The sequence below is a fragment of the Podarcis melisellensis genome (genome assembly GCF_964234715.1).
Source record: "Podarcis melisellensis genome assembly, chromosome: 3".
Classification (NCBI taxonomy): domain Eukaryota; kingdom Metazoa; phylum Chordata; class Lepidosauria; order Squamata; family Lacertidae; genus Podarcis; species Podarcis melisellensis.
The window spans coordinates 95,288,769-95,316,655 of record NC_138530.1 but is presented as its reverse complement, the minus strand read 5'-3'; the positions used below and the strand labels follow the sequence as shown (position 1 = coordinate 95,316,655).

Here is a 27,887-nt window from a genome sequence, read left to right as displayed (position 1 = left end):
GTAGCTCCTACTGATAATAGCCTACTATAATTTGGCTGTGCTCATGGTGGAATATGAGCTGCTATCATCAGTTGCTTCTGGGAGTTTCTTGGTGCATAAGGGAGGTTTTTCCCCTACTGTGCTCTTTCAAGATAAGGAGAAATGGGAATGGGTGGGGCATCATTTTAATGGCCCAGTGTGGTTTATTAAAGGGTCAAATAGTAGTTTTCCACAAATATTTTGTGTCTCTATTTTTAGATGGCCATAGCAAGAGCCTTAGGCTCCAGTCCAGAGGTCCTAGAGCAGTTAGTGCTAGGGATATATGAATACGCTGGGGCCTTTTAAAACGTTTTCTGGGCAGTTGCCATTATAGTAGTACACCCTCCGAGTACACAAAGGGATCTATCTATCCTAGGTTATTTTAAAGCTTGTGAAGACCTGGGGGCTTCAGCATTGCTTATTGGTTTTTAATCCCATGCAAATTGCACTGTGGGGAGCACGCCTTTATTATAGTATAGAACAGGCTTTCTCAAACTTTGGGTCTCCAGCTGTTTTTGGACTGCAGTTCCCATCATCCCTGACCACTATTCCTGCTAGCTAGGGATGATGGGAGTTGTAGTCCAAAAACAAATGGAGACCCAAGGGCCTGCTGGAACCTGTCAGTGGCCCATCGAGTCCTGCATCCTCTTCCCGCAGCAGCCAAGCAGATGCCTTTGGGAAACCTGCAAGTTTGACCTGAGAACAAGAACCCTCACCCTGAGATTTCTAGCAACTGGTATTCAGAAGCATTACTGCCTTCCAACTGTGGAGGCAGAGCAAAGTCATCATGGTTAGTAGCCACTTGATAGCCTTATCATCAGGAATTGGTCTAGTCCTCTTTTAAAGCCATTTTGAGTTTGTGGCCGCCACTGCCTCATGTGGGAATAAGTTTCACAATTTTGACTGTGCAGTGGTACCTCAGGTTACAGACGCTTCAGGTTACAGACTCCGCTAACCCATAAATAGTACCTCAGGTTAAAAACTTTACCTCAGGATGAGAACAGAAATCGTACGGCGGCGGCAGCAGGAGGCCCCATTAGCTAAAGTGGTACCTCAGGTTAAGAACAGTTTCAGGTTAAGAACGGACCTTCAGAATGAATTAAGTTCTTAACCTGAGGTACCACTGTACTTCGTTTTATCTGTCCTGAGCATTCCAAAATTCAGGAAGACAAGACACATTCATGGCACCATATTGGTTCCAGGGCCTGTACCCAATACATAAGACTAGTAACATCATGGCAGTACTCTTCTCCACTGTGTTGGAGGAAGGGACTGGTTACGACAGTGGCTTTTGTCTCGGGAGGTGAAAAAGCTCTGACTGGCCTTGGAAAATGCAGCTACAAGTGGTGTGTTTGCAGGTGGCACAGAACTAATAGATATTCCCACAGGAAATGCCTTCTCTTAGCAGCCAAGACAAGCTTCAGTGATGATATGATTATTGCACTTGATTAGGTTTTATCCTTGCTACTGCCTTGTCTTAGCAATTGTTGGGAGAAGGCAGCCTGAATACAGTTCCAATGTGCTGCAAGCAACATGGGAAACAGCAATTGCAAAGTCTCTGTGGCCAGGCAGAAGTGGTGCTGGTCAAGAGCTGCAGATGAAGTACAGCCTTCCCCACAATTCAGTTATCTCCAGTTTTTACACTATAGGGCCTTTTTAACACCTATGGTCTGAAGTGGTACAGTTCATAATTCCACTACCTCGCTGTGTTTAATGTGTAGAATGTCTCTAAGCCACGTGCCAGGATTTGATGAGAACCATGGCCACAATGCATTTCCAAATATCCCGTCAGAAAACTAAAGGGAGACAGCAGAATTGCTCTAGCTGGATCCTGTTTACATTACTGCAACTGGCCAGACCTAAATGGTTAACCAAGGATTTTCTCTTCATGGGAAGGAGAGTTGTGAACGGAGAAGCATTCTGCATTCCCAAAAAAAAAGCGCATTGCCAAAAGAAGCAGCTTACATCATGGGTCGCTGTAGCGTTCCCACACATTTTGCTCCTAATTACTGTCCTGCTGGACAGCTGAGCTGTTTCAAACAGGAAGCTGTTTATAGATAACGCTTGCAACTGTTGGGTCTGATTTGCTGGATGTCGAAGAGCAGGAGACGAGTTCGCTTCAAATTAAAAACTATCAGGCTTTTGTAAATAGTAGCAATGAGGTTCATCTGTGCAGTGTCCCTCCAGGCAGAGGTTGTGCTACGGTGCCTGTTTTCTCAGGAACTGTAAGGTAAGTGATGCTTTGAAAGCCTGAGATAAGAAGATAGACTGCGGGGCCACATACACTTGCTTAGTGGAGTGGGTGGTAAACTTAAGGCTGGATTAACAGTGGTGTAGCGTTTATTTTTTGATTTTTTAATGGAAGCCAAGCTAAAGAGACAGCATATTATGTTCAGTAGAGGAGTATAGTTTCTGGATTTAGTTTTTAACAGTTTTTGAAAAGCACGCATGCTGCAGTGTCTTTTTACAGATGGCGTAGTAGTCACTTGAATATTTACTGCAGTCTGTAGAGAGTGTAAAGTAAGCTCATAGGGTGGAGTTTGTGTTGAGGGGTAGCAGACCAAAAATGAGCTGTCTTCACAGCAGCTAACTAATAAATCTAAGGGGAAAATAGCACAGATAAATGCTAAGCAAAACCTTCCCCAACTTGTAATATGTCCTTCTAGCGTAGCAAAAGGATGGCAGCTCTGTTCTCCATGTTGCTGAGCCGCAAAAATAATACTATTCGGCTTTCTTTTTTTCTTTTAAAACAAGAGTAAGGCATACTGAATATGCTCGGCTTAATTTTTTGCCTGCCACGCTGCTGTTAAAGACAGCTAAGTCTTGCCAGGAAAAAAAGGTGGCAGTAATTAAACGGTATTGGCCAACATCTTAGAGGAAGGCGTGGTGTGATCTGCATGGGTGCAAAAAACATTGGAAACTTTTGGAACCGGTGAGGTTTTCTAAGAGTCAGATTGGAGGGAGGGAGAGATGGAAACAGAGATGGAAAATGCTCTTTCCTATTGGTGGGTTCTGGTGGGTTCCCTTCCTGACCTGGCCTCTACACACCATCTTCCAGGCAGTACTTAATTAAAAAGTGACAGGCTTCAAGCCTGCCTATAAAATTATAGCCTCTGACTGGGAAATGATTCCAAGAGTGGTTGCTGGCTGTGAAGAACTATCTGGGACTGAGGGAGAAACTCTCACAGTCATCCTGCTCATTTTCCAGAATGGAGCCCAACGCTTGAAAGGAGCTCTGGAGGTGGTTCTAGGAAGCCCTGACTTGAATTAAGCTCTGCTTCTGAGAAATACCTATGGAAACAAAAACAAAAAAGGGGGGAGGGGATGAAAGGCCTAGTAGAACCCCCCCAAAACAAATTTAAAAAAGAGTAAAAGAGGAAGGATGCTGGGTGAGTAGGGTTGGTGGTTGTGTCAAGTCAAAGGAGAATAGAAAAGAATAATAACCGTGGCAGGGGGGGGTTAATTGTGGAGAACTGAAAAGTGGAAGGAGAAGAGGACAAATGTATGTGGAAACAGGGAAAAAAAGAGAAATAAAGATCCCTTAAATGGTCTCTGAGGTGTGGGAGAGATGCTGCGATGGCACTGCAAGTATTTCTGAGGCACCCAAGTCACCTCAGAATAATCTCCCAGTTCTGGGCGCCGTCTAGTAGCCTCTGCTGATGGGAGCTACCTGGACTAGGAAGACTATAAAGGAAAGGAGGTAGGATCCAGGGCTCTGCTCCTAGCAATCTTCTCCTCACCTCACATTTGTAGAAAGCAAGCATGATATGTTAAGCTGCTCTGGAAGTGCAGTGGGGCCGAGGGAACTAACAGACCTGGGGGAAGAAATGAAGTTGGGATTAATCCATCTTCCCCCCCCCCCAGCCTGGTGCTCTGCAGATGTTTGGCTTGCATTTACCTTCAGCCCCAGGCAGGGCATCAATACTTGCTGGAGTTGGTTGGGGCTATAGTCCAAAACATCTGGAAGGCACCAGGTTGGGAAAGGATGCATTTAAAGAAGGCAGTGGTCAGCTCCTACAAAAGCAAGGAGGAAAAGTAAGTTGCTTCTTGCTCTTTCCAGCCATCTCAGGGCCAGGCCTAATATTAGGTACCAGTGGTTATTGACACTTTGAGCCTTGCAGCCATGATGCTGAGTCAGTAGCCCCATTATTCAACCACCTGCGCCATCTATATTTTTGTGGACAGTCTTAACCATCCTGGATGGGCAGCAGTGCGGTTCCCCATATGTACTCCTCACATAATATTTCAGCTGCGTGCAAACAATATTTTTTCAACTCCCATCATCCCCAGCCAAGGATGACAGGAGATGTAGTCCCAACAACATCTGTTGACAGGCTGAAGAACAATGGTTAAAGCAATGTAGGAGGTTTAGGAGGAGGCAGAGTTTAGTCCTGAAGCCTGTTTCAGTGTCAGGGTTCAGACTTTAAAGAAAGTTTATCAAGAAACTGCCACAGTAGTGAGTAACTGCACTGAGCCCTCTGCAGATCTAGGATTAGCAGATCTAGGGCCTCTCTAGAAGAGATAGCAGTCCTCAGGAATATACACTACCTAAATGCACACCAGGTTTGACAGGTGGAAGCAGAACAGAGAGTTCCAGTCCTTTCCCCCAAAGCCTACTCCATCTTCGTTCCCTTTAGTGGTGCCAGTGCCTCTTTTATCTCATAGAATTCAGTGGAGGCCACCTAGAACCAAGACAGCCCCAATCCATTTTCCCATGCTAATTCAGGAAGAAATTGATGTTTGTTCTTCCTCTTGAGCTTGCAAACAAGAAAAGCAGTGGAAAACAAAACAATTTAAGGCAGTTTTTTCATTAGGTTCGTCTCACCCAATGCATTTGTACTTGGGATCTGTTCCTAAGCGGCTTTCATTTCCCTCAGTTGAACTCTCATAGCGGTTTTGAAAATGCAATTCGGGCCTCCCTAAGGGAACCGTGAGCTGACCTCTCCCACCGTATGCATTGATTGGGCTTGGAGACTGGCTGCCAGCCTTTTCCTCCCAATCAGTGCAGTATAGGACTCTGTGACTGCCTGATGTGTTGTCTGTAGTGTGCGAGTCCCCTTCTCTCTTCGCCCTCCTTCCCTGGGGAACCTTAAAACCTCTTCAGCCTTGTGTTTCCATTTCTTTTGATCTGTTAGTCTGAACTTTTTTCCTGGGCTGAGGACAAGAGTGAGCTTTGGCTTGGCAAAGGCCCCTTTTCTCAGTTGCACTTGGGAGGTTTTGAATATTTCTTTGCTTTGCAAAGACTCTCTGACGAAGTCTGAGAACCCCCAATATAGCTTTTCTGCACAGTTAAGCAAATGACGTCCTGTGGAACTCGACTCTATATACCACATAACACAAGGTACATGATAAGCTGCTTACATGCTGCAAAGGTAGGAGGCACTGAACTGTAGAACTCTGCAAACACTGCCTGGAACTACTGGAAGTTTTTGGAATTCCTTTTAACTGTTTATTCATTCTTTCCTTTTAGGAGTAAGGGACAAGCTCATTATGAAGAGTGATCTGGTTTTCTTTGTCTCTGTAATTAGCCTTGCCTTCCTGTCTCTGCCAACATCTGGATATGCTCAGCATATTGCAGAAGAATCCTGCTCTGTTCAGATTCTGGTTCCAGGCCTAAAAGGTAACGGGTGTATCTATTTTCATGACCAATGAAGTTTCCCCAATCCCACCTAGTCATATTTTTGTTTGCCGAGGTTGCTTTCGGGATTGTTAGGTGTTTTCCATTGGCTAAATGGAAAATGGGTTGTACCTCACAGTGGCTGGCAAGAATGCGTTTACTAGGAGTTTCACAAACTTGATCAGGAGAGTGTTAAATTGAACCCTGAAAGTGGGAGATAATATTTTAGAGGACAGGGGACACACCAAGTACTGGGGACAATAACTTCATTGGTGTACAGGAAACTGGGTCAGTAGTACAGGAACTTGCTAATGGGCAGGAAAAACCAATAAGGAAGCAGCTGGAGGAAATGATTTGTGGTTTTAGTTGTCTTTATACTAATGCACAGAACATGGGGAATAAAAAAGTTGAACTTGAGCTCAGAAGGTGGTAGACTCTCCTTCACTGGAGGTTTTTTATTAAATGGGTGGTGCTGTGGTCTAAACCACAGAGCCTAGGGCTTGCCGATCAGAAGGTCGGTGGTCCAAATCCCTGCGACGGGGTGAGCTCCCGTTGCTCGGTCCCTGCTCCTGCCAACCTAGCAGTTCGAAAGCACGAAGTGCAAGTAGATAAATAGGTACCGCTCCGGTGGGAAGGTAAATGACGTTTCCGTGCGCTGCTCTGGTTTGCCAGAAGCAGCTTAGTCATGCTGGCTACATGACCCGGAAGCTGTATGCCGGCTCCCTCGGCCAATAAAGCGAGATGAGCGCCGCAACCCCAGAGTCGGCCACGACTGGACCTAATGGTCAGGGGTCCCTTTACCTTTATATATTTGAAGTGAATATGTCACTTAGATCACTGCTGATCAGCTGATACGTTCTTTAATTCCACCAGATCCTGGACTGCATCTCTGGTGATTTAAAGTTGCCCACCGACTAGGAAAAAAATAAATAGATGCCTCCTACATGGCGGTTTCAGTCCATTTAAGAATAGCCTGGCATGCATAAATCAGTAGATGAAGCTACATGGAAACAAGCACCATCTTCTAAAGGTTGTGCAGTGAGCTGCTGATAAAGACACAGCTGCAGTCACCTGTAGAAAAGAACGACAACCTATTATGATGGTGCAACGCAAGGAATGAGAGTCTCTGTGAAGCATCCTTTTGGATCAACAGTTGTAGTGCTTGTGGAACATGTTTTTCAGAGAAACTACTTGGCATGTCTCTTGACTTCATTCTCCCTAGGGTTAGTTAGTATGGCCTACCACCCCTCCTTCTGCCCTCCTTTTAACATTTCCAAAACATTTTCTGGGAACTGTCATGCCTGAACATTCTGCCTCTGACCTTAAGGCCACTACACTTAAAAAAGAGGGAAAGTAAATAAAGGGCCAGTTGGAATAAACTGGAATTATTTAAGAAATGTGATGCCAGATCCCATGCTTTAAGCATTATGGCTGAGTGCTTTTTTTTACCCAGCCAGATGGGTGGGGTATAAATAATAAAAATATTATTATTTACTATTACTAACTTCTACAAGAAGTAAACACACCTAACTAGCATTGCAGCAGTTGTTAAATATTCATGCTTTGGTATTTTAGCAAATGAAGGAAATTTACATTTTGGTTGCTTAATGTCTTCAACGTTTCATTCTCAAAGTATAAGGACGTCATTTTTTAGCGTTGCTATTCTTGCCAATTGCCGCCTAGTTTAATTTGTTGTCCCCGTGTACTTAAGCACTAATACCTTCTCATGCAAATGATAAAACAAATTCAAGCCAATAAAAATGCAGCACACAAAAAGGCAGCTTACATCTACGGTGTGTACCCCTTGGGCGTATATGTGCCATAAGCTTATATCGCCGTTATGCCATCGTTACGGATTTGCCACAAGGGATCTTTGGAATTGCAGTTTGAGGCAGAGTTTTGCTCGAGTTACCGTACTCCTTACAGATCTACAGTTCAAGAGGGAAGGATTATTCAACCAAATTTAAGCTAGTAGTATACAGTTATGCCACGTGTACAGTCCACCTGCAGAAATAGACCCTAGTTAATGTGTAGCATTACAAGGGACACGGGTGGTGCTGTGGGTTAAACCACAGAGCCTAGGACTTGTCGATCAGAAGGTCGGCAGTTTGAATCCCCGTGACGGGGTGAGCTCCCGTTGCTTGGTCCCTGCTCCTGCCAACCTAGCAGTTCGAAAGCACGTCAAAGTGCAAGTAGATAAATAGGTACCGCTCCGGCGGGAAGGTAAATGGTGTTTCCGTGCGCTGCTCTGGTCCGCCAGAAGCGGCTTAGTCATGCTGGCCACATGACCCAGAAGCTCTACGCCGGCTCCCTCAGCCAATAAAGCGAGATGAGCGCCGCAATCCCAGAGTTGGTCACGACTGGACCTAATGGTCAGGGGTCCCTTTACCTTTACCTAATGTGTAGCATGTGGTTGTTGGCATGATGGTACATGCATTATATAGGTATGAGAAAGGCCTCTAAAGCACTAGGCAGTGGAAGACAAATGTCTTTTGCAGTGAAGACAGGGAAAGGTAGAGCGGAGTATAATGTGGCTGCTCCTTCTGCAGGAGGAAAAGGTGGCAATGCTCTGTCCCTACCTACTGTGCATAAACTGGGCTGGGGTATGAGTCACTCTTGTGAAGGAAGAATGGTATGTACTGAAAGTGTGTGTGTGTGTGTGTGTGTATGTGTGTGTAAAAGAGAGAGACAGAGACCTTGCCCATTCTGCCTTTATATTCCAGAATGCCACTGCCCAAGCCAAAATCCTGATTTCAACACCTTGAAGATGAAACTATCCAAATGCAATGTCTGAATTTAGTAGGATGCTTTTATTCAAACAGGTAGCACAGTACTTTAGAGAAAATGGAGAGCAGTGTTAAATTGGGACTGGTTGTCTCTTAACGAGATTTAATACAGTGCATATTTATAGAAAGGAATAGTCTATTCTGCAGAGCACAGACTAGGTAGATGGGGGCATTAATCTTGATCTAGTGATGCCTTCTTTGACCTTGGAAGAGCATCTTAACTACTCTATCTTAGTTTCCCTGTTTGTAAAGTCAAAGCATTACCACTAGATAAAACTACAAAACCACACAGAGTATGAACAGCTAGCTTACGTTTCGGGGGGAAGCCCTTCTATATATTGTCGCACAGATGCTAAAAATGATGGTTGTTAGCATGCACAGGTCTGACTGTTTAATGAGTTCCAACAATCTCATATTCACCAAATGACCAAAAAACACTGAACTATCTGTCTATCTCTGCCTGAGAAAGAAAAGAAGATGGGTCCCAAATCTGCTCATGGTTCCACATATCCTACCTAATTAGAAGCTATAATCATAATAGTGAAGGAGATTGATGAAGAAATTCAGTGAAGCACAAAATGGCCTGCGAAGGCCACAGCTAATATAAAATCTCTAAAAAGCCATCAGTGCCTGATCTAAACTGTCAGGGGGGTAGCTGGCTAGCTTAGAGGAGTGCTAATGAGATTTGGAGCCTTTCATCTGTTGGCTGAAATCCAGCTCATGGCCTCAGCTTCTCCGCAGCCTTGAGTCTTAGTACTTTGGAGCAATCATATTTCTTTTTCTGGAGGATGTCGGTGAGGTGCCTTTGATGCTACAGCAAAGTTCAAAAAAGTACCCACTTCACATCTGGAATGGCCCTGTGGCAGAGGCTGCATTCACACAAAGGCAGAAGGTGTCAGGTAACCTTGTTGGAGCCGTGGCTAAGGGCATGGCTAGTTTTTCTAAGGCCTTGTACTGTATACACAGCAGTACATTATCCACATTTTCCTTCACAAGGAGGGCTATTGATCAATGAAGACATTTGAGAACATCCCAGAGTTTCCACTGCTACATTTTCTAGTGACCTATGGCACCATTTAAATGTTGCATTTCTCTAATGGTTAGTGCTTTATATTAGTTTGTTTGTGTGTGTCCGAATGTCTTATCATGTATTGTTGCTGTTGTTTTTAAGTTGATAATAGAATGGAAACCATGACTAAATGCAGAAGCTCCGTCTGAAGTTTACTAACTGCATTTCCACTGCATGGGTAACATGTATCTGAATGTTCTGTGACCGTGCTGTTCTTGTTTTCCGAAACGGAACTTTCTGCATCTTTTTTTCTATTCTCCTTCGCCGTTCTCAAGACCTCAGTAGGTTCTGAAAAGCCAGTTCTTTTCCTCCTGCATTTGTACTCTCTCCCTTTACCTTTGGCCTTTTCCCATTGACCAGGCTTGAAAGTAATTACCTTAGGGAAGAGACCTACGCTTCATTATATCTTTTTAACTTTTATCTGGAAAATCCCTCTGAAAACTTAAAAAATGGTGGAGTTCAAAAGCCGAGGTTGCTGAGCAAACACAACCAACCAGACCCTTGACACCAGGTTCTTCTTCTTATATCTAGACATACATGCACACACTGACACCCAAATGACATTGAGTGATCTCATACTCAGTTATGCTCAGAGTGGGCCCTTTGGTATCAATTGCAAAATTATTTCAGTGAATCTGCACTGAGTTTGAATGCCGTCCACTCCTATTACTTATTGTAATTTTCACTACAAATCAAGAGGCTTGTTCGTATTGAGAATTCAAGCATGTTCTTGTTATTGTATCTCCTTTTTAACTACAAAACAGGGGATGCTGGAGAAAAGGGGGAGAAAGGTGCCCCAGGCCGCCCAGGAAGAGTTGGACCTCCAGGAGAAAAAGGTCAGTATTTTTTAAAGAGGGAGGTGATGGAGGTTACTCTTCACAAAACTGTTTATTTCCTAGTGCTGAGTAGAGGCTAATCATGTATATCAGGCTTTCTGGCAGTATTGTCAGGTCCAGTGTTCTCAAAAGAGAAGAAATGGCTCATAGCATCAAGAAATGGAAGAATTGAAAGCCAGGAACCTAACATTTCTTCTGCCTTAAGTTTTCCTGGCATCATAATTCCATCTTCTGTGATGCAATCAAAACCATGGGAATCCCTGTCCTGTCCTCCATCACTAGAGGAAGTGCTGCTAGATAAAGCCGCTTATACCTGTAGAAGCTATACAATACAGTGGTACCTCGGGTTAAGTACTTAATTCGTTCCAGAGGTCCATTGTTAACCTGAAGCCGTTCTTAACCTGAAGCACCACTTTAGCTAATGGGGCCTCCCGCTGCCGCCACACCGCCAGAGCACAATTTCTGTTCTCATCCTGAAGCAAAGTTCTTAACCCAAGGTAATATTTATGGGTTAGCGGAGTCTGTAACCAGAAGCGTATGTCACCTGAAGCGTATGTAACCCGAGGTACCACTGTATGTGGAAATGATGCTGCTTTCCCTTGCAGCAAATATTTCTTTGTTTGAATACGATTCCCATCTACATTTTTTCCTGGAGCATATGGGAATTACGGCTGTTCATCATGAATCCTAAATATTTGTGATGTGAGCTTGTTCAGAGATGGTCTGAATACCAGTCGTGGAGAACAAACCACCTGCTCAGTGGCGTAGCTTGACGGGGAGCCACAGGGGAGGTTGCCCCGGGCACAAAATTGATAGAGGCGCAAAATTTCAACACCCAGTGCTGCCTCAATACAGCTGTCGCTAGGCTCCATTGAAAACTACTTCTCCATGCGAACCAGGAAGCGATCTCTCCAGAATGACTCTTTTCTGATTTCTGCGGCTGCAATCTCCTGGGCAACACGGATGCCATTAGGCAGTTGAACGCACATGCATAATCCATTTTGTTTCCCTCCCTCCACGTGGCCCTGCGTGCTGGTAACCCATGCTATGCCACTGCCCTGCTTGTTGGCTTCCTGGATGCATCTGGCTTGCCACTGTTGGAATGAGGATACTGGGGAAACCTCTGGTCCACAGACCAATTTGGCCTGGCAGGCTGTTGCTTAAAAAACACACCCCACCTGATGTCAGTTGAGTGACATGAGTGGTCCCACCCACTTATCAAAGTTGACCTATAGGTGTGGTGGGAGATGGTGACCAAGCAGAACTGAACTTCTAGTGGATCTGTGTGCATCAACTGATTGAGCAGGTACAGTGGTACCTCAGGTTAAGTACTTAATTCGTTCCGGAGGTCCGTACTTAACCTGAAACTGTTCTTAACCTGAAGCACCACTTTAGCTAATGGAGCCTCCTGCAGCCGCTGCGCCGCTGAAGTCCGATTTCTGTTCTTAACCTGAAGCAATGTTCTTAACCTGAAGCACTATTTCTGGGTTAGCGGAGTCTGTAACCTGAAGCATATGTAACCTGAAGTGTATGTAACCTGAGGTACCACTATACTTCAGTTCTGCTTTTTGCAGAGTTCTGGCATGAGAGTGGGTTCTCAAAACCAAGATCCAGCAGGACCCTGCTTTCTTGTAATACCAGACTTAGCTAAGGAAAGGTATTTTTCACCTTCAGGAAGCAGCCAGAGTGAACAGACTGTATTGCGGGGGGCCAGTAATGCCTGGAGCAAGGGGAGGGGTGTGTGAAAGTAATTCCTTGGCCGATCTGGCAATGGTTTATGTTTATAATGATGCTTTGGGACTCGCACAAGCATTTCTGTAATTCCATTTGTGCCAGGCCTGTAAGTTCTAAAATACTTAGGCTCTTTGTGAGTATTATTAAAAAGACATAAGAGGCTATTTTCATTGTAAAGAAATCTTATGAGAGAACAATTGCACACCAGAAACCAATTTATCTTACCCCTTTTATTTGACCTTTCTTCTGCACTTAGAGCACTGGGAGCTCTTTGAGAGAGACCTGGAAGGAGTAGTTAGAAAAAAAATACAAAAACTAAATGTGGCATTTGGCTTTAGAGAAGGTATAAAGTTTCTGCCCACCCCCACTCAAGCTCACCATAACAACGGCAAATAGCTTTGCAAGAAATAGTTAAGAACCTCTGAATACCAGTCAATGTTATACTTGTCAATTTTGATGCATTATGATTTTTTTTTTTAAGAATACATATACAATAATTGTTCCATTTTTAAAAAGAAATTGGATAAAACAGTACATAGCAATCTTAAAACACAGGGCATCTAATTTCACCACCTTCAATAATAATGATATTGATTATTTATTTATTTATTTATAATTGCAAATTTAACAACTACTGTTGAGTACTATTCCTAAGAAAAGTTAAGGTTGCTTCTGCATAGAGTTCCAATGTAGAAAATGTGAGGTGACCCTCTGACAGGTCTAAGGATGGGAGAATCTTCCTACCTTCCTCCTTTTGAATTTCCATTGCACATTTCAGCTTGCAAGAAGAGAGAAGAGCTGTCTAGGCTTAAATCAATAAGTGATACTAGTTGTAAGTGCTTTATGTTGAGACCCAAAGACGTGAGTGAACCTCAAGGATCAGAAAACACAGGACTACTGAAAAACAAGTCCTTTATTAAGATCAATCACAGTTCAGAATGCATGATGCAAATTCTCAGGTTGGACAGAACTCTTCTTCAGGCAATATATTTCTATAATGATTTTTGTTTGTTTAAAGGGGGGGGGGGTGTTTCTAAGCCAGAGATCCATGAAGGATCATGTTAGCTGGAAGTATATTATTCTATTGGCCAATGCAGAGGTTTTCAACCTTTTTGAGACCACAGCTCCCTTGACCAACTACAGTGGTACCTTGGGTTAAGTACTTAATTCGTTCTGGAGGTCTGTTCTTAACCTGAAACTGTTCTTAACATGAAGCACCACTTTAGCTAATGGGGCCTCCTGCCGCCGCCGCGCGATATCTGTTCTCATCCTGAAGCAAAGTTCTTAACCTGAGGTACTATTTCTGGGTTAGCGGAGTCTGTAACCTGAAGCGTATGTAACCTGAAGCATATATAACCCAAGGTACCACTGTACATTCTTTCTGCAGCACCCGTGTGGGGCTCAGGAGCCCAGTTATTTCATCTCTCGTCTGCAGAGATGGCAGCTTCTCACACTTTTTCAAACATCCTCCCTTGTGGAGTGTTTCCTCAGCCTCCTCTCCCCTCTCCTTGGGAGTCCTCTGGGCAGCCGCTGCTGCTGCCCCTGGTCTCTGAGCCGCCCCAATGAGAGGTGCTTCCTCACACTGCCCCACAGGGGCCTGGGGCTTGTCTGTCTAATCTCAACTGCAAGTGCTGGCAGACTGGCTGGCTGGGCTCCCTTGCCCGCTTGCTTGCTCACTCTGAGGCGACCTCAGCTCCTGGCAACCAGCACCCCCTGACCAGCCCCAGAAGCAGCATTTGCCTGGGGAACTTGTAGCCAAGGCTGCTGCAACAAACAGCTGTGCAAGCCTTTGGGAGGCAGAGATGCGAGAAGGAATCAGAGGAGAGAGGGAAGGAAAGAGAGACAGAGGCCAGTGTTGCCCATGGCACCCCTGACCATCATTCAAGGCACCCCAAGGTGCTAGGGCACACTGGTTGAAAACCACTGGTCTAATGCACTGAACCCTTTCACACAACTCAATTTTGTATTGGATATAGTGATTATTTGGTTGCATCTGTTATAAGAGCTTCCGTCTTCCTACATGCAACTCACCCTGTCATATGTATACAAGTGTCCTATATAACCGCTCTAATTTTTCCACGCATGGATGAGAGCTTCAAGCTGGGTTCCAAAATGTTGGCTGGCGAGACTGCTGTTTCTGTTATCTAGTCACAGAAGACTGTTGGGAATTTTTCCCGCGTTCATGATGAGCATTGCAGCAGCCTCAAATATGCCCGCCAGAAGATGCCACAAAATTAGTATTGGTATCTCACAGCAGGAACCGAGATGGTTTTTCAGTTTTAATGGCAATGCTGTACAGCACTTTTTACAGCAGAGTTGTGACAAAACGAGCCTCTTAAAAAATTGGCTGTCTCAGCTATTTTTCATGAATAAGGAACATACGTACAACAAGGCACAAACTGGATACAAATATTGCTAGCAATGCTTAAGTATTTGTTTTGTGTCCTTTTCACCGTTTTTTTCCAGGTTGACTCAGGGCCTGAGGTTGCAACCCTATACATGCTTACTTGGCAATGAACCCCATCCTTCTGAGTAGACGTGTACAGGATTGCATTATCAAACAATTCGAGACTGAGGAGGGAAGCGTCCATGCACCCAAAAGCCTCTGGATTACTGTAGCAGCTACTGGTCAAGTGGAAAAAACCATTCAGGCTTTCTGTTTGCACGTTCCGCTTGTTCACTTACAATCTGTCACTACAGGTCTTCTCCCTGCAGCACCAAATAAGAAACAAGATGGTTGTAATGGGGGTTCTTGGAATATAGCTCACCAGAATCCATGGTTGCTACAGCCTGCTGGGAGCTTCTGAGCAGGCGGAGGTTATTCTTAGGCAACTTGTGTAAACTGGATACCTCCGTACCAGTGTGTGCTCTTCTTGGAATGAGATATACACAAAACAATCCATGTTTTTTCATTCTTCTGCTCACTTTTTGGGTGCTATTGAACTATGTTGTTGTTTAGTCGTTTAGTCGTGTCCGACTCTTCGTGACCCCGTGACCAGAGCCCGCCAGGCACTCCTGTCTTCCACTGCCTCCCGCAGTTTGGTTAAACTCATGCTGGTAACTTTGAGAACACTGTCCAACCATCTCGTCCTCTGTCGTCCCCTTCTCCTTGTGCCCTCAGTCTTTCCCAACATCAGGGTCTTTTCCAGGGAGTCTTCTCTTCTCATGAGGTGGCCAAAGTATTGGAGCCTCAGCTTCACGATCTGTCCTTCCAGTGAGCACTTAAGGCTGATTTCCTTCAGAATGGATGTGTTTGATCTTCTTGCACTCCATGGGACTCTCAAGAGTCTCCTCCGGCACCATAATTCAAAAGCATCAATTCTTCGGCGATCAGCCTTCTATATGGTCCAATAACATACATTAAAGGTGCACACACACACACAGTGAATCTAAACTCCTGCAACCATTTCTGTTGCATGCATAATAGAAAACCTGGGCAAATAATGAAAAAGATGGCCAGATACTGAAGTGTTGTTGACAATATTTATATCTGATTTGTGCTGCAATGTGCATATTTATCTCTTATTCATTAGAATTTGCTGAGGCAGCCAATATTTTAAGAGGCTCGTTTTGCCACAGCTCCATTGTAAAATGCTGTATAACGCTGCCATTAAAACTGAAAAACCTTCTTGTTTCCCGCTGTGAGGCTCCAGATAGTTATTTCGTGGTATCTTCCTGAGGCTGCTGGGCACTCCTCGTTAATAAAGACTTTGAATGCATACAGGGAAAAGATCAGCCGTGTAGTCTGCTTAGCATAGATGAAATGAAAGGGCTGTAATCTCAGACCTGTGGTTGTGAGGGCATGATCTATTCATTCCAGTGGGGCTTGAACTAATTTTAGTCTCTGGCAACTCTGACTGAGGACTACATGATGCTTTCGGGTATTTTTTGATACATCAGTGAGGCCAAGAGGGGGGTATTGTTTTTTGGGTAGCCCAGGACCCCTATGTTATGTACTGAAGTTCTCTCCCTGGGCCAGCAGGGGGATACTGTAGATAGTTATGCAAATGAAGGATCGAAAGTGACGTTCAGTGATTAGATAATTTGTATGCAAATGAAGGATTGAAAGTGACGTTCAGTGATTGGATAGTTTGTATGCAAATGAAGGATCGAAAGTGACGTTCTGTGATTGGATAGTTTTAGAAAATGGCAACAGTTACATTGTTCTGGAGCTCTATATAAGCAGACTGACTGAGCTCCTCAGATCAGTTTTGTTCCAGCTTACAAATAAAGAGCTGCTTGGAAGAATCGCTGTGTCGTCTGATATGTTCGCCCACAACTTAACACCCTATACATACTGCCCAGGCTTGGGCCCCAGGGAGATCACTTCTGTGTTGCTAACACAGCAGGTTGATTTCACCCCTCGAGGCACACTCCATTGTCTCTTAAGACTCTCTGACTACTGAGGGTATATGTAAAAATTTACATTAAATTTGTCTTTTGTTTTGTCTCTCCCCCCCCAGGAGAAACAGGGGACAAAGGACAGAAGGGGAGCATAGGGAGACATGGAAAAATTGGCCCCATTGGTTCAAAAGGTATGTTTTCTTTCAATATTTGTTAGGCTGTTATTTATGAAAAGTTGTTCAAATTACATGTATTTTGAGGGTTTTTTTCTGCAAGGAACAAGAGATGATCGACCATGATTACGACAAAGCCATATGTGACGATCATGACAAATAAATGAAGTTGAGTTTCCTTCACATAGGTCAGCATTGGGAAGGCTTAAAAAACCCCATCCAACTAGTGTTCTGGTGTCAGTGTATAAGATAAAGGCTATTGTTTCTACTTGAAGCTATCTGCTGAGAAGCTTAACTTTATTTTCCCTTTCTTAGGAGAAAAGGGAGATAACGGGGATGCAGGCCCACCTGGTCCTAATGGAGATCCAGGTAAACGAACCATATTAGTACTGGTTTTAATGTATTAACATCCAATTTAAGGTCCTAATTAAAAAAACGTGAAATTATGTATAGTTTGTATAAGCTTGTATAATACGGTTTTTTAAGACAGAATATTTCACCAGCCATAATATTAGATTAACCACTGAACTCGAGTGATATGCATACAGATGTGAATTAGCCCTTAGCAGTCCAATTCATCTTTTTTGTACCGATGTGTACTACACTCTCTCAAATTCAGTTCATGTCTATGAACCAGTCACTCCCCCACCCCAGCATAATTCCTACTTTGTATGGGATGACACTGCAGAATCTTCGTTTGAACACAGTTGTGAATGGATATGAATTTCAATAGCCATTTCTATGATCTTAAATAGTTTCAGGAAACTGTGGGCTCTGTTTGAGCGCAGCCAAGATTTTACTGGCTTACTACACGTGGTTGTTCAGGAGAAACAAATGATGGTTTGCATATAATGCTAAGAGCAGGCCTCGTGGTTTATATTGCTTGGCTGCAAAGTGGGAGCAACTGAGCAGCATCTACCAGCAAGGTGTTCGTTCATAGTCTGCCATGGTTTATTCCATACTATGGTTTACTATAACATACAGACCATCCCCTGTGATTCCTTTGTGCTGGGATGGACCATGTTGAACTGTCTTATATGTATGTACCAGCAGCCAGGTCTGGGGGGTTCAGTACCTGCAATGCAGCGTTACTAGTATTCTCCAGAGCAGGGGTTGGCATGGTTAACCGGACATGGGCCAGATCACTTCACAGAGATCCTCCATGCGCCGGACCAGTGCAGCGCAATGCTGGAAATTGCGTCTGCGCAGAAGCGATTTTCAGCGTCTGGGCATGCGCAGAAGCGATTTCTGGAGCCGCAGAAGAGAGTCCCTGTGCCACGCTACGCCAGTTTAGTGCAGCACATGAGGACTCCCTGAGTGGGCGGCTCGGTTCAGGGGTGGCTCGTGGGTTGGCTAAATGGCCTCCGTAGGCTGCTTCCGGCTCATGGGCCTTAGGTTGCCTACCCTTACTCCAGAGGGTTGGAGTAAAAGGATAGTAAGTTAATGGATAAAAGCTGTGAAATATGCACTATTTTGGGACACGGGTGGCGCTGTGGGTTAAACAACAGAGCCTAGGACTTGCCAATTACAAGGTCGGCAGTTCGAATCCCCACGATGGGGTGAGCTCCCGTTGCTCGGTCCCTGATCCTGCCAACCTAGCAGTTCAAAAGCACGTCAAAGTGCAAGTAGATAAATAGGTATCTCTCTGGCGGGAAGGTAAACAGCGTTTCTGTGCACTACTCTGGTTCGCCAGAAGCAGCTTAGTCATGCTGGCCACATGACCTGGAAGCTGTACACCGGCTCCCTCAGCCAATAAAGCGAGATGAGCACCGCAACCCCAGAGTCGGTCATGACAGGACCTAATGGTCAGGGGTCCCTTTACCTTTATGCACTATTTTGGGTGGCCAGCAAACAGTGCGAGATGTTTTGTGCAAATGCCATATGTAACTTGCACACGGATTTTCTGCAGGCATTCCTTGTGAATGTGGCCAGCTACGAACAGCCATTGGTAAAATGGATAACCAAGTGACCTTGCTGACGACCGAGTTGAAGTTCATTAAAAAAGGTAAGAATGTCCAGACAAACATTCTCCCCTTCCTTGCATGTGGGGCAATCTTGCTTGCTTAATCACTGGTGATTGTGCTATGCATTAAGTTGGTTTATAGAAATGCAAGTGCTCACTTTTCAGCACTGCCCTCCCCCGCAGCTGTTGCTGGTGTGCGTGAGACAGATAATAAGACTTACTTGCTGGTGAAAGAAGAGAAGAGGTACATGGATGCCCAGCTCTACTGCCAAGGAAGGGGAGGAACGCTGAGCATGCCCAAGGATGAAAACACCAACAGCCTAATTGCTGCTTACATCAATCAAGCTGGCCTCAGCCGAGTTTTCATTGGCATTAACGACCTAGAGAAAGAGGGCCATTTTGTTTACTCCGACCGGTCCCCAATGCAGACCTTCAACAAATGGAGCAACGGAGAGCCAAATAATGCTTATGATGAGGAGGACTGTGTAGAAATGATAGCCTCCGGGGGATGGAATGATGTCGCCTGTCATATTACAATGAATTTTGTTTGTGAATTTGACAAAGAAAATGTGTAGAAATATGATTCCTGCCCCCCCACTCCCAGCTCAATTTTTGAATCAAGCTTTGTGTACAGGTTAGGCTGTGTGTCTGCACTATCGGTTTTTTTATATACCAGAATAAGCTGGTGTAGTCCACAATCCTGAACTGCTATTTGTTTATGGATGTTTTGTGTGTGTGTGTGTGTGTGTGTGTGTGTGTTTGCACATAACACTAAGCTATGGTTGGTTTTAACCATGATTTATTTAATAAGCCATGGGTTGTCTCAGTTTCTTTTGTTTCTCCAAAGCTTGGCTTGTTTCCCAGCCACTCCTGCCTTGATTTGTAGCCTGATGAGCATTTGGGGTGGGGTGCCCAAGCAAGCCATGCTTAAGCAAGGCTTTCACATAAAGCAAACCATAGTTAAAATGAGTCATGGGTTCACAAGCATATGATGTTTGTTGGCAGAAAATAAACCAGGGTTTGTTTGCTGGGTTGGGTTCACCCGTTCAAACAAATTTATTTAGGCTAAACAAATCGTGGTTTAGCAGTATGTGCAAATCAGCCTTTTATCTGAAAGTTAGTACCTTTTTGATGAGGTACTAATCTTTCAACAAGCTTCATATTAGTCTGGACAAATATCCCAGAACACCCTCACCTCTGCCAGTGTTTCAAAGTTCTTCTATCACCAAAAAAAAAGCAGCATGACATTTTTATGTGTTTAGTTCAGGTTATGTGGATCTCCATCCAGCAAAAAATCTTCATATCTGATCTCTCTCTGTGTGTGAGAGAGAGAGTGAGTGAGTGATCGGATATGAGGATTTTTTGCAGGATGGAGATCCACATAACCTGAACTAAACACACAAAAATGTCTCTCTCTCTCTCTCTCTGTGTGTGTGTGTGTGTGTGTGTGTGTGAGAGAGAGAGAGAGAGAGAGAGATGCATAACATTCCAAGATTAAGCCATGGCATATGTCAAGCTTCTATTTGTGTGTGTGTTGTGTGTGTGTGTGTATTCATAGCATGGGTTTTCTTCACTCATATTCAGCACAGCTCTTTCTTTCTTTCTTTCTTTCTTTCTTTCTTTCTTTCTTTCTTTCTTTCTTTCTTTCTTGCCCTGTTTCATGTATTATCTTTGCAGTGCTCCCTCCCTTCTGTCATGCAGGTGACCTCATGTATGAAGTGGAAATTCACAGCACATGCTTCCTTTTCTTCCACAAAAAAGGAATTCCAGTACAGTTTGCTTGTTTAACCATAAGGATAGCTACCCTGTGGAAAGAATAGGGACATGCCCACTTCTATACCATGCAATGAGGAATGCCTCCAAACACAACCTTTCACTGAAATAATGAGACTCATTCATTTTAACTGGGCTTGCACAGGAAATCTTCCTAACAGATTAAAGAACAGCACATCATCCTGGATAGTAGTAGGCACATGTGAACATGAAATGTGTTAAGAATAGGACACAGGAATTAATGAAGGACAAACTTCAACATTAAGATCTATAGCACAGGGTGCTAGTGTCAATCAGCTCCAAGACCTACCCTAGTCACTTTTGTTGATAAAGTATTATAGTAGTATTTTTTTAGAAGTATATTATATTAGTATTGTACAGCTGTAAATATAATCTAGGTATTTCAAATATCAATATTCACCCTTCAGAAGGGAAGAGCAGAGTTAACAGAGACATGGTTTAAAGAACTAAGGCTGTAATCCAACACAGAATTAAGTATAGGTAAACCGCTTGAAATCGTTGGGCTTAAACTCAGTTCTGCGCAAGATCTCTAGGCAGAAAATATCCATCAAATCGCTTGTTGAGATTAATGGAGATCTACAATGAAAGTGGAAGGTATAAATGTAGATTTTAGGAAGCTATTTTTGAAGACCTATAGCCACCATTTCTATCTTTTAAAAAGCCTAGCCTTCTATTGCTCACATTAAGTCCTGTGCTGGTTCATAATGATAAAATGTAAACGTTATCTTTTATCACTTTCTGAATCCTAATGAACTAGTTCCTTAGCTCTTCCATTACACAGTTGCTAAAGTGGGAATACAGCACTGATGTAAACCAGTTCAACTCTTTAGGCAGTGTTTAATAGATTATAAATTGAGTATTGCAAAATTATTTACAGAAAACATGAATATTACATTTTCCTTATGTACCCTTTGGCACAGAGTGGATCTGAGCATTGTGGCTTGATGGCCAGAATAATTTAGCAAAGTTAATCAAGTCCCAGCCTGTTGCAGTTTAAAGCAATCTCAGTAGCCATAATCCTACTCTGAATTACACCTGAATCAGGTTGTTCCCTTAAATCAGGAGTACATTTTGCACAGAACTGCACCCTAGATAGCTGCCATGGTTGTGTTTAGATATTTGCATGCTATTACTGTTTTCTTAAAAATAATAATAATTATCCAAGCAGGTCTTTGTAAGTTGTCATGCAACTCACAAAAACTTTTAAGTTATTCATATTCTGAAAGATGCTTTAAAATTCATTTACCCAGCCTTCCGTTTGTCACTGTAGGCACATAGCTAAATGAATGCTAAGATTTTGTGGGAGTCAGTTGACTCTACAGACGTAATGAATGTTATCCATTTACAACAGAGGATGCAGCTGGTTGCACCTGACGTTTGGCCCTTCATGAAGTTCTATAGTTTTAATTATTATTACTGAGGCCTTAATCCCATGATAGAGTCAATCCAATTGAATTTCTTCTAGCCTGGTTGCAAATCAAGGGAGGTAGCACATGAAACAGTTGAAGTTAAAATTAAATTTGCATTTTATTTCCCAGTTCATCTGCACAAACAAATCCACCTGAAGCCAGATACAAATCCCAGCACTCAAGGAGTGGGTATTAATTCAGCTGGCTTCTCAAGATTGCTGGCGTTGGAATTAAACTGAGAAGTTCATTAATAATGGGTGAACTACAAGACTGAGTCCAGCACATGAACAAGAGTTAAAATTGGTTCACCATCTCTTTTTGACTTTAGGAACAAGATTTATGCTGTTGTTCCCCACAGAGATAGTCACTGGTTTAAAGCAGGCACCCCCAACCTTCGACCCTCCAGATGTTTTGGACTACAATTCCCATCATCCCTGACCACTGGTCCTGTTAGATAGGGATCATGGGAATTGTAGGCCAAGACATCTGGAGGGCCACAGGTTGGGGATGCCTGTTTTAAAACTTTACAGAAGCATGGGACAGCAGTTCACTTAACAAATCTGTATTTCCAATCCTGCCTATGCATAAACAACTGCATTCACTTATTTAATAGATATAAAAAAATGTGGCTATTTGTTATGACTAGTTCATTTCTGCATTAGACTTGCATTGCTATGCTGGTAGTAGAGTGCTTTCCCAAATCTGTTGTTGGGATGTTGTAACTTCTGTGCAGCACAGAGCTATTCCAGAATTCGCTAGCGGACCATCCATCACTAAGTCACTTATGATTCAAGCCCTTTCCACTTTCTCATTGAGGTTTGTAACATTTCAAGTAGGGGTAAATAACCTTTCCCCATCCAGACACTCTTGGATTTCACTCCCATCACTCCCAGCCAGCAGGAATGATGGGACTTGCAGCCCAACGCCATTATGGAGGACCAGAAGTTCGCCATCCCTGCTTTAAAGCTCTCTGCTGCTTTGCTCATTAGAAATAACTTGGATACAAAAATGAATGTGGGGGCATGCATAGAATAGTGAATATTGGCCCATGTGATAACTTGGAATAACTGCAGTCTTGTGCATAGTTGGTAGTGTATTCTGCTGAAGAAAGCAGGAGTTCCTTCTAAGGCAATACACAGGGGATCAAACTGCAAATCTGATCTTGCCAATGCTGATTCAATGGGATTTCTATGTAAGCAAAAACAACAGGGTTGGGTGTATAATAGGTTTCCTGACACTGTAACATCCCAGAGACTATGACAAAAACAAGAGTGGATTATCTGTAACTTGATACTGTCCCACTGATTTAGTTCCCAACATTTAAAGCTTTGAGGGTATACGTTTTCTGTTGCGTTCTTCAATATTTATGTTTAATCTAACGATAAGCTTCCTGGTAGCACACAAATGCAAGTACGTAACTAATTTATAGCGACTGGATTGGTAAAGGATTTTTTGTTTGTAGCAATTTTGCTCTCAAAAATAAAAGTATGGCAAGCATTTGAAATTATTGTGTATTGTTTTGCGTTTAAGGGAAATAAATAAATAAATTTTATCCCAACTTTGGCTTCCTCTGAGCTTAATTTCTTTTCGCTTGTTTCTACCAGCTTGCCCAAAGAGGTGGAATCCCTACAGTTTAATTACAACCCTAGAATTTTAAAAGAATTTAAGGAAAGAAAAAAATAACGGTAATATGTTTGACTCTACATAGAGTGTTTTTCTCCGTTAAGATGTAAATTGGCTGCAGATGTACAGGTACCATGCCTTGGGACCTCAGATAAAGTTAAACTGAAGAAATTAATGGGAGGAAGTTCTCAGTGCTTCCAGGAAGTTATCTGCGGACTCACCCACCCTGCCAGTTTTGGGTGTTTCTTTGCTCCCCCAGAAACACCCCTGTGCAGCACCCCAACCCTCCAGAGAGACACAGGGTTCACCACTGTGCATAGGTTGCCATGTCTGAAATGTGTTTGTCTAGCAGACCAGTGGTTCTCAAACTTTTTTCTCTGGGCCACGCTTTCAGAATAAACATTTGCTCGTGCCACACCAAGTTTTTAATTGATAAGAAGCACATTGGAAAACAAAAAGGAACAACTCCTAGCAGTCGCTTGATTTATAATGTAGAGCACAACTACTTTGTAATATAATCATGGGACACCCAGAAAATTTAAAACAATGCAGCAACATAAGAAATCATCACCCCCTACAACAACAACAACATTTGTACCCCACCCATCTGACTGGCTTCTTACATGCATACCTTAAGAATGTATATAAGATCAATGAGAGATATGAACTTGTTTTTTCCGGGTAATTAATTTATATTAGGTCCCAGCTCTTCATAAACACAAAAAAGCCTTTCTTTTTCTGATCTTTCATATCTGTCAGAAAAGATATCTACCCATTTTCCTGCAAATAAATAAGAAATATTTTGATACTACACTACACTAAAATGTTTACCATATTCTTCGCTCTATAAGACGCACTTCCCCCTCCTATCCTAAAAAGTAAATGGAAATGTGTGTGTGTGTTGTGCTCGCTGCTGCATTGCTCCTTTTTGGTAATAAGAGGGAGCGCTGTGCAGCGCCCCCTCTTGCTGGTCTAGCTTCTGGCTTAGCCACATGAAGCCTCCGCAGGGCAGCGGGGAGCCTTCATCTTGCTGCCCTGCGGAGGCTTCGTGTGGCTATCTGTGGCTTTTGCAGAAGGTGGGGGAAGGGACAGAGCGCGGCTCTCTCACTTCCCCCACCTCCTGCAAAAGCCCCTTTAAAGAGCCGCGCAGAGTGTATGTATGGCTCTTGGGGGCTTCTCCCTCCTTGGGGAAAAGCCTGCAAGCGCCGCACACACGCTCCATGCAGCTCATGGAAGGAAGCACTGAGCAGAGCCTGGGATGTATACAGGCTCTGCTCAGCGCTCCCTTTAAATAATATTTTTTTTCTTGCTTTCCCCCTTTAAAAACTAGGTGCGCCTTATGGTCAGGTGCGTCTTATGGAGCGAAAAATACAGTAAATGTTTCTTTGATTGCCCCTGAATGTTTGCCACCCTCCTCTGCCACACCAATGCAGCTTGCCACACGCTTTTGAGAACCAGTGGTCTAGAAAAGCTTTGATAACATTCCAAGAGACAATGCACTACTGAAAAAACGTTCCTTTAGAAGTTATATGGCAGAGGGGTTTCTAGCAATGCCTGTGCAATGCAAACCACCGTGTTTCAAAGTGAGATGTGGATACATGGTGGTGGACACGCACAACGCCTCTGTAGCCAATTGCGTCTTCCCAGCACACCAGTGCTATGTGTCCCTGTGTGTTGGCAGGTAACTGCTCCCGCCCCCATAGAGACTATAATGTTGTCACAACACATCTGTCTTATATGCTACAAACATGTCAGCAGTGCCAGCCCTGACTTAATCATTTTTGTCCAGCGTGCAGTTTAATCATCTCTGCGTTACCATGCTGCCCTCTAGTGCCGTACTGGAAACAGATGCTTTGAGTTTGCTATTTTGCAGGCAAGGCAGCCGGAACACTGATCTGAAATGTGGTGTTAGCCTTGTGTCACTGTTTTTCTCATTGTAAGTGCCACTTGGACTGGCTGCTAATGCATTATGCTGTCTCTCTGGCCAGTACCGTATTTTTCGCCCCATAGGGCGCACCGGCCCATAGGACGCACCTAGGTGTGTTTTTTTTGGGGGGGGGGGAATAAAGAAAAAAAAATTATTCCCCCCCAGGTGCGGGGCTGGGGCGGGGGAAGCCCGAGCTTCCCCCGACCCCAGCCCCCAGAACAGGCTGCTATCCGCTAGCCGTGGGAGAGCTGTGTGAAGTCGCGCAGCTCTCCCACGGCTAGCGGAGAGCTGCCCGAAGCCCGAAGCTTGGGGTGTGCTGAGCTCAGCGCACCCCAAGCTTCTGGGTGCAGGCAGAATAACCAAATTCAGGTAATGGGCTTGGATTCAGAGATGTCCTCCATTGCCAGTAAAGCACTTCCAGCAAGCCTGGTCCCTCTGAATTCGTTCAGCATAGGCCCCTACTCCACCTCATTCCACACCATTCGAGTGGCAGTGGATATAATGGGCAGAGGGAGTCAGGAAAACCCTTTTTCGTGAGAGCTTATTTGTCTCTGGATTCAGCACACTGACTCCTTTGCAAGATGTCACCCTAAAACAGTTCTGGAAGACCTTTGGCAGGTTTAAAGAATTGAAGTAAAGCCAAGAGTCACCTCCAAAAAAATCACAGTTAACACTAAACTAATATTTGGAAATTAGTTTTAATATAATATAAAATAGATTTAGGAGCCCATTTGTACCCGTTGCGGCAGTTCAGGAGATCTGTTGGCGCACGATAGAGAGCACCTATGCATGGCTTATTACTGAAGAGGAGGATGCCATAAAAATAAGGATGAATTAAAGGCAAACACTCAGCAGGAAGGAGCAGAATTAAATAAGCCCATTATTATGCATAGGTGTTGCCTTGAAAAGAGGAATGGAAAAGAAATGCAATACGATAAGCTGTTTAGTTTAGCCATTTTTCATTTAAAACAGGCAGCGGAGGATATAATTGACTTAATATTTCGTATTTCATCAAGTGGTTGGATTTTACCTTTAATGGCTCTTAGCTAGCTTCTGATGGAATTTTGTTTGTGTTAAATTTTTCATTTTATTTATTTCCGGATTTTTTTTAAACATGCCATTAAATTTTATAGGCACATGTGAATAGAGAGGAGAAAATAGAAGCATGAAGACTTCTCTTTTCATAGCTCCTGGACAATTTTTGGTTTTATGTCAGTAAAATGTAAGCCTCTCCCCCCACTGCCCCAGCCTTTTTTTTAAAAAAAAAGCTGTCCGCTTTAGAGGCAAACTCGGAAGAAATAAATATATACAACATTAATAAATTCAAAGAACCTTGGACAAATCTTGGAAGAAATAAGGAAGAGCGCAGCTAATCTAGAGGGATTGCTCGCTGCAAACAGAATGAGAGCATGAGGGGAACCATTTGCAGTGCTGATGGTCTTAGGGCCCTGGCAACTGACCAGCTTCTCAGGCTGTCAATTTGCTATTAGGAGAAAAACCACCCATGCCTCCTGTTTCAGCAGATGGGATATGTTGTGCATATATACACTCACGCAGTATTACTACAGGCTTTCTGCCAAGGTAAGTCCACGCTACATGAGAATGATCATCCTCTGGCTGTTGTGCTGCTAATACTGCAAAAGAGACCTTCCATTCCAGGAATGGTTCCAGGAGCAAAGTTTGTGAAGGCCAGGATCGTGGAAGAAAATATGGGTTTAAAATGTGTCACAAACACCATGCTTCGTGCAATTTGCGAGGTTAATTTAAAATACGCTGCTTAAGTAAAAAAAAATATTTTAGATTCATAAAGAGACTGCACATTCTTTTTGTATGTTTGTTTGAGGAAGGGGGTGGGTGTTTACATAGATCCTTGACAGAATCAATATAGTCTAATGATTGTCTACTGGTTGTGTAACCTGCTTATTGGGGATTGTCCAACAATCCGTTTGAAACACTAGTAGTCTCTTCACAGTGCAGATTATTTACGGCTGTCGTGGACCAAAACTACTAATAGAGTAAGACTAATTGATTTTTATTCATTTCTCTTAAGATGTTATGGCAAATATATTTTAGACTGAATCATTTAAAAATATCCACAGGAATGTCCATATTTCATGTTTTTCAGTGAACTGTGCAAGGTTTCAATTCAGTATAATTTAACTATTTTGTTCCCATTTTTGCTAGTGTGCCAAGACGACACAACTTGGCTATTTTGCCTGTAATTGATTAGCATATAGTTATTAGAATATATAGCACTAGCTTTTACAACTGAACTGCCATTGCTCTGCATTGAAATAATTATGGTAGCACAATTAATCACATCTTATTTGCAACCTTGTAATTAAAAACAAAAATCAGCATGGTTTTATATTAATAACTGAAGAAAAGTAATCTTTTAACTGTTTTTACAAAAAAGAAATTGCAACCTTTCAGCAGTCCCACTTGGTCAGGAGGACGTCCAAGTATATAAACATAATATGCTTGGACCTCGAAAAAAGATACTGACAAAAGACTCATGAGTAACTCTGCAATAGTAATAATATCTTCTCAGAAGTAAGTCCTATTGAATTCTGAGGCGCTTACTCCCAGGTAAG

General features: G+C 43.3%; 1 protein-coding gene across 3 annotated transcripts; it reads left to right on the top strand.

Moving 5' to 3' along the window:
* Nucleotides 1–1,951: 1,951 nt before the first annotated feature.
* COLEC11 (collectin subfamily member 11) lies at nucleotides 1,952–23,301 on the top strand. 3 transcript variants are annotated; one of them, XM_081906561.1, is made up of 7 exons: nucleotides 1,952–2,248; nucleotides 5,489–5,638; nucleotides 10,255–10,326; nucleotides 16,524–16,595; nucleotides 16,893–16,946; nucleotides 18,487–18,582; nucleotides 18,706–23,301. In XM_081906561.1, the coding sequence occupies exons 2-7, from the start codon at nucleotides 5,509–5,511 to the stop codon at nucleotides 19,113–19,115; spliced, it is 834 nt and encodes a 277-aa protein (XP_081762687.1). In that variant the 5' UTR covers nucleotides 1,952–2,248; nucleotides 5,489–5,508; the 3' UTR covers nucleotides 19,116–23,301. The 3 variants fall into 3 exon arrangements, with proteins under 3 accessions (XP_081762687.1, XP_081762689.1, XP_081762688.1); XM_081906563.1 differs by having other exon boundaries at nucleotides 1,955–2,248; nucleotides 18,724–23,301; XM_081906562.1 differs by lacking the exon at nucleotides 1,952–2,248 and adding an exon at nucleotides 4,934–5,359.
* The last annotated feature ends 4,586 nt before the right edge of the window (nucleotides 23,302–27,887 follow it).